Here is a 10,038-nt window from a genome sequence, read left to right on the forward strand (position 1 = left end):
AAAGCTTGTTCTTCGTGGAACTCGAATTGTAGTTCCAAAGGAACTTCGGAGTCATGTACTGGAGTTAGCACGTGAAGGTCATCCTGGCATCGTGGCAATGAAACAACGATTGAGAAGTAAAGTGTGGTGGCCGGGAATTGACAATGACGCAGAGAGAATATGTAAGACTTGTCATGGCTGTCAGCTAGACTCACAACCCTTAAAACCTGAACAGATGACACGTACAGAGTTTCCTTCAGCACCCCGGCAACATCTAGCCGCTGACCTGCTGGGCCCGCTGCCTTCTGGCGATTACATTTTTGTTGTAGTTGACTACTACAGCAGATTCTTTGAGATGGAATTTACCAAATCAATAACCACTGAGAAGATTGTATCACTGATGTCCAAGATGTTTGTCACTCATGGTGTTCCTTGTTCCTTAAGAACTGACAATGGACCGCAGTTTATCAGTGATCACTTCAAAAGGTTATCTTGAAAAAAACGGTATTGAGCCACAGGCCAATGGAGAAATTGAAAGACAGAACCGCACTATTCTGAAACGCTTTAAGACATACAGGGTATTTCTCAAGCAGAGGGTCGTGATTGGAGATCGCAGATGGATGATTTCTTGATAATGTATCGCAGCACACCGCATTCAACAACTGAGGTTAGCCCTGCAGAACTGTTGTTTGGCCGGGAGATTAGAACCACGTTACCACAGCTTCAGCAGTTTACCAGTGAAGATGAAGTCAGAGACCGCGCCAGTGAGAGAAAGGAGAAAGGGAAAATGTATGCGGACTGCAAAAGGAATGCATGCGAAAATGACATTCAGAAAGGTGACAAAGTGTTACTCAGGCAGGAGAGAGACAATAAGTTGTCAACACCATTCGAACAAGTACCTTTTACAGCTGTTCAGAAAAATGGAAACAGTGTTCTCGTTGAGGCTGATGGTGTACAGTACTGAAGAAATGTAACCCATGTCAAAAGGTATCTGGAGCGTGAGGATCTTAACCCCAAGGCTGAATCATCAGATGCTATTGGAGGCAGAGATCTGGCAGATAACCCGGAAAGTCAAGCGTTAAAAGTACCCGCAGACACGAGCAACAGACCATCGGAGAAAGTTAATCCACCAGAGTGTAAACAGGCCGATCCTACTTTGGCACAGAGTGATTCTACTCCTTCCTTACTTTCAGAGTTAGGAAAGTGCCATCTAGATATCATGATTACGTTCTGGGATGCATTAGGCTTAACCCAGAATAGAGCATTATGGAATTCTTATGTAACTGGACTGTCTGTTGATGTTTTGGATTTTGTTTCCGAGTTAGTCTTGATTATATAACTCTTCGGCTACAAAAGACGTTCGAAGACATTTTGATGCATTTAGGTGTTTAGATTTCGTTTTGTTACGTTCTGTTTGAATCAATGTGTATTTCAAAAGGAGGGAGGAATGTAGTATACGTTGCGGACCTATATTGTAGGAAGACATAAGCAGTTATGTGATAAAAAATGAATCACATGGCGTGTTGATTGAATCTTGGTTAAATCCGTGTTGTTAGTGCTATTTCATTGCGGTTAGATCCGAAATAGTCTACATATAACACTATTAACTTACTCCTTTAGGTTCCTTAAGATAAATCACACTTAAGGAAAGATAAACTTCATATATGCTATTTACAAGGCAAAATATTTTTCAACATTTGCCCAAAACTGATACCAACAAAACTTTCAGTATACAACTTATTACACAGAAATCTGGAGGAAGAACTGGAAGCGTGTAAAAGAGATCTTGAAGCAAAAGAAAGAGAAATTGAGTCACTAACGAGAAGGTAGGGCCATTGGATCATTTCTAATATGATTATGCATGGGAAGCATTTCCCAGCCTAAAAGTTTGTCCGAGTTCCATTTCCCAACTCGTTTTGCCCAAATTCCAGTCTCATTCCGATGTTTTTTGTGCGTGTGTCTCCAGTCCCAGTGACCAAAATTTCATTTTTCCAAGGAAATCCCAGTTCTTCAGACCCCTCTAATATAAACACAGCAACACATTCCTCCTTGTAAAGCGTCCGCTGACAGTTCAACGCCACAGCCTCGTTGTTTATTGGTAAAGTGGACGTAATGCTGGTCCATCACAGGATTGCCCGTGACATTGACTCGGCAGTCGTCCACACCTGTGTGGAGATAGAGAGGCGTTTTGAGAGTAAGCTCACTTGACCATTGTAAGAATGCAACACAATGAACTCGGACATGGCTCCAAACCTTATCGCTAAAGCTGGAATATAGCGCCTTAACCTTAAGGACACCAAGACTCTCACTTTTGTACGTATTATGGGTAATATATATCATCCCGCTTTCCAAATTGCTAAATAAGGTATCTGTATTCCGCTAGTAAATACTTTCAACTAAGTGCTTTACTGTTCTTTTGAAGAGTGGCACATTACAGTGACATGCGAACCAAGCAGGATCAGCGACATGTTGAGGACACGCTCAGTTTAAACAGACAGTCCAGGGTGGAACAGGATTTTAAGGCCTTTACCAGTGATGAGCGTATTGATACCTGCATCATGATCCAAAATGTATACAAGGAGAAAACGGATATTAATGCCAAAAGATTAACCTCTATGATGTTTGAGGTTAGTTCTTTCTGTTAGTATTGTGACGTCTTTGAGTGGCTCTTATAGCACACTTTAACTTCTACGGGTGCCAAGAATTTTCAAATATGACACCATGATCTGAGAGGAAAACTCTCGCCTTAGCCTTTGTATCTGCCGGCTTTTCGAGAGGATGGCCTAATATACTCATGCTACTCTCGCCTGTATTAATAGTACAGTACATTGATGGTCTTCATAAAAATGTCGTTTTCTATAAACAGGTAGTTTACGAGTATGTTTTGTCCACGAAAGCATCCATGACTGACGCCTTGAAAGGAATATCGAAGTTTGCAGTGGACAATGGTCCATACATCCGATATCGTTACTCTAAGCAAAATGTAAAGGTGAGAGTTTCACTTGAATACGTTCTAAATAACGTATTTCTTGTATTAATTGTAGTTCTTGTGGCGACACTGCAACAATTTTTCTAGCGAGAATAACGGACTGCATGATTTTGATATTTATTTTCTGAATCATGCATGATCATTACATTATTCATTCATTTATCCATCTAGGTTTTTTTTTCAAAATTTAATTTGATATTTATCCGCGCAAAAAACAAAAGCAACAACAATAACAAAAAAAAAAAAAAAGGATTGAGTAACAGAAATGAAAATGCCCTTTTGTGGCAGGCCCAGTGTGAATCAGTCTAATCACAGGGCTTTGACAGTTTGCTTTCAAACTTCAGGTCCTTTAGGCCAGTCGCGAGTACGGCTGTTTTGGTGTCGCATTAAGTAATTAACCTCATCATTTCTGTTCTGTAACAGAGGACCAATGAACCACCCCATATTATTGTTCCTTTATCCTTGAGGGGATCGGAATATCCCAGGAATGTCTTAGATGGGTTGTTGCTTGCTATCAAAGAATCGGCACCAGAGATTAACACTGATATCTTTCTTGCGGTAAGCTTTCATAATTATTTGTTTGTTTGTTTGTTCTTTTTTTTAACTTTCTGGGACCAGGTCTTAGGGGCCCTAACTTGTACCTCAAAAACCGCTAACGCCATATACATGCATTAGGATACTGGATATAGGCGCGAATTCTACCGACTTAAATACATACATACATACATACATACATACATACATACATACATACATACATACATACATACATACATACATACATACATACATACATACATACATACATACATACATACATACATACATACATACATACATACATACATACATACGTACGTACGTACGTACATACATACATACTGACGCCCGATCATGACGGGAAAACTTTATAGCAAAGTACTTAGTATTTAGTTCGCGGGCAAGTGAAATAATCTGCTATTTACCGACTTCAACTTTAAGTCGATATATCACTAGGTGAACCGGGAACACTAACTTAAAGATCAAAATGTTACGAATAACACTTTATTTACGTTTTAATTGTTTCGGGCCTTAATAGCCAGGTTGGAAATGGAGTTCCTAGAATCGATCGACTTCCAACTTATTTTAAACTTGCTTTATTGTGCTCAATCTTTTCGCTGCCAATCAAACCGTTTTTCGTAATTCTTTTTTCATCCTTTTTATGTTTATTTTTGCTTTCATTTTTTACGACGACTGTGATTTTGTTGTTAGAAAATTAGCGTAAGTCACATAAGCTCTCTCAATCAGCAGTTCTTGCTCTTAAAACGAACGCCAAATAAAAAAAGATGAAAAAAGACAGCTCCGGGTTAGAATAGGGTTACCATGCGACTACTCAGACCGGGCCACCTAGAAAAAAACTAACCAATCAAAACATGCAGTGAGGACAATGAACTGGTAGGTTCTCGTAACTGGAAGTAACCGTCTTTTTGACTTGAAAACATAAACACTATCGACTCCTCTGCGCTATATACACTCTTAGCGATTCATTCCTTGACGGCGAATTATCATAATTAATATTTCGCTCCAAAAATTTAGCTTGAAAACTCATTTTGCGACAACTAAGCTAAGCCGTTGAAAAGCGTACAAAATTTAGGATCGAGACTAGCCAATCAATAAATGGCACAGTTTTCTGAGAGGTACGCAGCACCTCGCAATTTGTAATGGTTTATTTGAGAAAACGATTGCTATTCTTTGTTCTCAAGTAGCCGGTTCGAGAAACTAATTTAGCGGGCATAAAGTGGAAACGGTTGTAATAAAATGAGTGCAGACCGTCAACAAATTGGCGTTAAACTTAAGGTTGCTACTCAGTGGACATCATAGTCACTTCAATGCGTATAGCGGCGTTTCGAACGCTCTTTGTTGGGATGCTGTTAACTATTTATGTATCTTAATTCGCCTAGATGTATTTATTTTATTTTATAGGTATTTATTATTTTCCGGTGACTGGTGGATTTTGCTGGTAATTGTAACATATAATCACCGATGTGGCACTTTGACGACAGAGCTATGCTTAAAATACTGGTGACTGACTGCTGCAGCGATTCAAAGTTAATGACGGGAATATAGAATATTAGAAACAAAGAATTTACAGTTTATTTACGTTTACTCCCCTAATCCATCCACCTCATGATTTACAGTATTTTTTCGAATAAATGATGTTTGTTTTGTGCAATGCTCCTCTTTCTACGGATGTCGGGATAAATTCTCTAGGTTAAGGAGAAAGGGCTCTGTGACCATTTGTTTTTTCTTCGTTAAAACTTGTTAATGAATAGACAGAAGCCACGATTTGAGCTTTGGAATTGTGACTAGAAACTGTAACAGCAGCTGAGATACTGTCTTTGATACCGCATGTACTATGGTCCCCAAATTTTCATCGACCTCATTACTAAACCGCGAATGACTTTTTATTTAGGACGTCAAGCATGAAATCCTCAGAGCGGCTCAGGAGCTACCGAGAGAGAGGTCTTGCAAACTTAATCCATCATGGGAATTATTACACGACGTGGATGATTACTTGAGGGCTTGCATCAAGTTGACGTGGCGAATGGTTACCCAAGTTCCACCACTGAGGCTTGAGTATCACACCTTCACTTACAAGAGAGAGTGTCATAAAATCGTGGAATCCCAGGCCGATGCACACGATGGCAGATACCAGGAACATAGGGTTTATTATCTGTGGCCTGGCTTGGTAGACGGAGGAGGAAGAACCATTATTAAAGGCGAAGTTGCTCTAGAAAAGTAGTCAGAGTTAAGTTTACACAAGTTTTTTTTTTTTATTTTTTATTTTATTTTTAAATTTTACAATACTAAACAAAATGTACATTACGATACAATAGCCATACAGTACAATGGTAAGCACTATTAACATTACAATACAATAACCTACTAATAAATCAAAACGTCAAATAATACATCAAAAGTAGTTCACCTCTATTACAACACTTTAGCAGGCCATATGTCCTATTATTACAGGGTAGATATCTAAGGCACTCAAGAGGAAACCTGATGTTAAGGATTTGCTAGAAATATCTATATTATGTATTATGTATGGGGACTCGGTTTATCGCATTGTTGAATCATAAGTAAGGTAAAAACGGCTCCCCTTTCTTTGAAATTATTTGGGTGTTTTCAATGGAATCGTTCACATACTCATTGTTTTAATTTGATAAATATGCTTAAAATAACGAAGAAAATCATCTAGTTTGGGTTTTCTTTCTCTGTGTCGGCATGACCAGATGTAATATTTGGCGCTCAAAAGGCAAAAGTTTATTTGGAGTTTGTTTTTAGTCAGGTTATCCGGCCTCAGACCCAACGCAGTATCTTCTTGCAATAAAACATCAATAACCTGACAATCTTGCAGCCACGAAGGCACACTATACCAAAAAGTTCTGGTGTTTTCACACTTCCAAAAAACGTGCAGCAAATTTTCTGTTTCGGATTGACAAAAAGAGCATTTTTCGCTTTCTACTACTCCTATCTTTTTAAGGAAATTATTGGTTGCCAAACGGCGATGTAAAAATTTAAAATTGAAGGTTATGAGTTTCGAGTTTTTGGTACATTGAAAGGCCAACTGGTAAGCTGCGCTCCAATCAATCTTTTCATCTTGTGGGAGGATAAGGTCATTGCTCCATTTCTCCTGACACGAATGAGGTTGCGCAATTTTGAAAGAGATTAACTTCTTATATACAAGTCTATTTGGCTTTGCACACTCTAGAAATTTCGTAAACATACATTCATATTTGTGGTATACGTCGTTTTTATGAAGACTTTTGATTGCAGAAACTATTCCAAAGTAGTCAAGGAACCTGATTTTAAGGTTATATTTGTTTTGAAAATCAGTCCAAGTGAGAAAGTTGGTGGAGTTGTCCCATAGATGTTCAACCTTTGTTACACCTTTACCGTACCAATCTCTGTAAAAAACAGGTCTATTACCGACCGTATCAAGGAATTGTACCACAATGGCAACGACAACAAATGATCCTCAGATGACACTTCTGCCTCAAAAAAAACTTCACTCCAGATTTCCAGAATTTCCTTAACAAAGAGGCAAGATATTGTGGTCAAACTTGAAATATCCTTCTTATTTAAATTACCTCGTAATAGTACGTCTCCTCCATACTGTTGGAGTTCCAAGTCAATAAAGGTTTTCCAGTTACCGTGGTTATTAATGTCAAGGTACTTTTTGATCCAGGTGGCTTTTAAAGGATTTGTTGAAAGAAAATATATCCATCATTTTTATTCCTCCTTCTGCGATATCGTTTATCACAACATTTCTTTTTATTTTGTCGCCTTTACCGCTCCACCAAAAATTAAAGAAAATTTTGTTGATTTCCTTCAATACTTTTTCATTTGTTCCCAAACAGGAAAGAATATATACTAATTGAGATGCAGCAAGACTCTTTATTACCGTGATTTTCCCTATAAGGCTAAGCCTGCGAAATTTCCAGCAACCTAAGATCACTCTTACTTTTTCTAGTTTCTCATTGTAATTCTGAAGCATGGTTATATCTGGATTTGTCGAGAGCCATACACCAAGAGTTTTAACCTTTTCTCTTTGCCATTTGAAGTCAGCGTCAGGGCATAGCTTAAGAGGCGCGTTCGCCTTGGAGCCTATCCATAAGGCCTCTGTTTTTTTTCTATTGAGTCTGAGGCCAAATGTCCTGCTAAAACTATCCAAAAGCTCTATAGACTCTTTTAGAGATTCCTCAGAACCGTCTAAAACAAGTGTTGTATCATCGGCGTACTGACTCAATTTAATCTCGGTGTCCTTTATAGTTATGCCCCTGATCTTCTTGCTTTTGCGAAAGGTTTCGGCCATTATTTCTGCTGCAAGAATGAAAAGGTAAGGTGACTAAGGGCAGCCCTGCCTTACTCCCCTGCTGAGTTTAAAGAAATTACTCGACCATCCGTTGTTAAGGATACAGCTTTCAATGTTACAGTAAAACACTTTTACCCATTTGATGAGAGTTGGTCCAAAACCAAAATGCTCAAGGGTTTTATGAATAAAAGGCCATTCGAGAGAGTCAAAAGCTTTTTCAAAGTCAAGAAAAAGGAGAAGTCCCGGAATATCTTTTGCTGCTGTATATTTAATAACGCTGTCTATAAGCCGTAGATTCTCCCCTATAAATCTGTCTTTGATAAAGTCTGTTTGGTCTTGTGATATAAGCTTAGGGAGCATACTTTTTATCCGGCTTGCTATAGCTTTAGTTGCAATCTTATAATCGCAGTTCAAGAGCGTGAGTGGTCGCCAATTCTTTATCAAATTAGGATCCGTATCTTTTTTTGGAATCAGCTTGATAACACCACGTCTTTGTGAGACTGAAAGCTTTCCAGCATCGTAAGAGTAATTTAAAGCACTAATCAAGATTTGACTCACATCCCTCCAAAAGAGTTTGTAGAATTCACATGGCAATCCATCCGTCCCAGGTGTTTTATCCGAGGTCATGTTTTTAAGAGCCTCCAAGCATTCTTTTTCATTGATTAGCCCTTCGCATAACAGCCGTTCTTCTTTATTCAAAACCTTTTCATTGTGATGCGGCGCAAAAGTGAAAGCTGTGATATATTCCTTTGCTGTTTTGGTAGAATATAGGTCCTTATAAAACGTTTCACATTGACTTAATATCTCTTTATCTGTTAGGGCAAAAGCATTGTCATCTATTTTGAGCTGGGCTCTCGTCGCTTGTTTACAGTGCCTCTTTTCCAACTTCCGTACCGTACAGTTTACAAGCTCGCTTTTATAGCCAGTTGGCTTCGTTTAACATAAAATGATGTCTGTAGCAACATATTATTGATTATACTTAACAAATATATAGATTCAATGTTGCCGCTCGTCTGTTCAGTATTAGTATTAATCATCTAGCGTTCTATCAGGAGTGCTGTTCTCTGAATGGCTACGCTTCTCACTATTTATACTGTTGCAGATAGTGAGTAGCTTAGCATTGTGGGCTTGTTTAGCGGCAATCAGATGACCGCTTCTTTGCGTTTTCTGAGAGTTTTTTAAGAGGATTTATTTGTAATTTATAGATTTAGCCAAGCCTAAAAGCGGAGCTTCACAGTTATTTATTTGGATGTTGTTGATGATTAAAATAATCCATCAGGTAAGGCAAATTTTGGACGATTTTGTAGTTTCGGCCCGAAATTGCACCGCATCCGGGTTGGATTACATTGCAATGCAAGAGCTAACCATTAAACTAAAAGGGCTACTGGTTGGGCTGAATTGTAAGCGCTAAATAAATCGACCTGTGATTCTTTAGAGAGGAAGGGGTTTTTAGTATTGAACATATTCCTCGTGTGTGTGGCCCCACGCAGGCCATGTCAACTTGCATGAACTTTTTCTATAGGATTGCTGATCAGCAGAGGTTTATGATGGTGTGTAGACTGCGAGCAGTCTCTCTTTTCCTCGAAAACAGTGAGGAAGAACGCAAAACAAGTAAGCGTGCGAGCGTGACGTGAAAGTGACGAGTGGCGATTCCGCGACCCGCTAGTAGTCGTCTTCCGACGCCCACGCTACTGGCGGCTCGCGGCATCGTTGCTCGTACGTGTACTTGTTTTACGTTCTTCCGCAAGGATTTTAGAGAAAAGGAAAGACTGCTCCCGAAGTCTAGATGGTCATAATGAAAACGAAAATCATGGGCACATCTCAGGGGAACCAGAGAGGTCACCCCCATCCCACTTTTTTCGTGGATTGACTTCAGACGATAAGTCATTGGCTTTAGCTGGCAATTACTCTAAATCTTTTCGAACGTTCCTTATACAAAAATAACATAAACAGCTGTGACAAACATCAGATATAAACGCATCATTTGAAATTATCGTTTACTTGACGTTTCGTATGCTTCTGCATACATCTTCAGAATTGACGGTTAAGGGCGTTTGCACTCATTGCTACTGCGCATTTTTTCGCTCATGTCACGCACACGTCATGCATCGCAGACCACGAAGGTAAACACGATGCTAAAGGCGCAAACATTTTCCACAATAATGGAACGTGAAAGCATGTGGCATCATGGGATAGCTGTGGCCCCAGGTCT

General features: G+C 39.1%; 1 protein-coding gene across 1 annotated transcript in view; it reads left to right on the forward strand.

Annotated features, from left to right (window-relative positions):
• LOC138029471 (uncharacterized) overlaps positions 1-5,767 on the forward strand; it is a 20,510-nt gene extending 14,743 nt beyond the window's left edge. Inside the window, exons 3-7 of the mRNA XM_068877198.1 lie at positions 1,728-1,805; positions 2,402-2,606; positions 2,846-2,968; positions 3,392-3,526; positions 5,421-5,767. Coding sequence (XP_068733299.1) covers positions 1,728-1,805; positions 2,402-2,606; positions 2,846-2,968; positions 3,392-3,526; positions 5,421-5,750 — 871 coding nt within the window. The 3' untranslated portion in view covers positions 5,751-5,767. The remainder of the gene's footprint in view (positions 1-1,727; positions 1,806-2,401; positions 2,607-2,845; positions 2,969-3,391; positions 3,527-5,420) is intronic.
• Positions 5,768-10,038: the final 4,271 nt, after the last annotated feature.

Source organism: Montipora capricornis, chromosome 2 (genome assembly GCF_036669925.1).
Source record: "Montipora capricornis isolate CH-2021 chromosome 2, ASM3666992v2, whole genome shotgun sequence".
NCBI classification, from domain to species: domain Eukaryota; kingdom Metazoa; phylum Cnidaria; class Anthozoa; order Scleractinia; family Acroporidae; genus Montipora; species Montipora capricornis.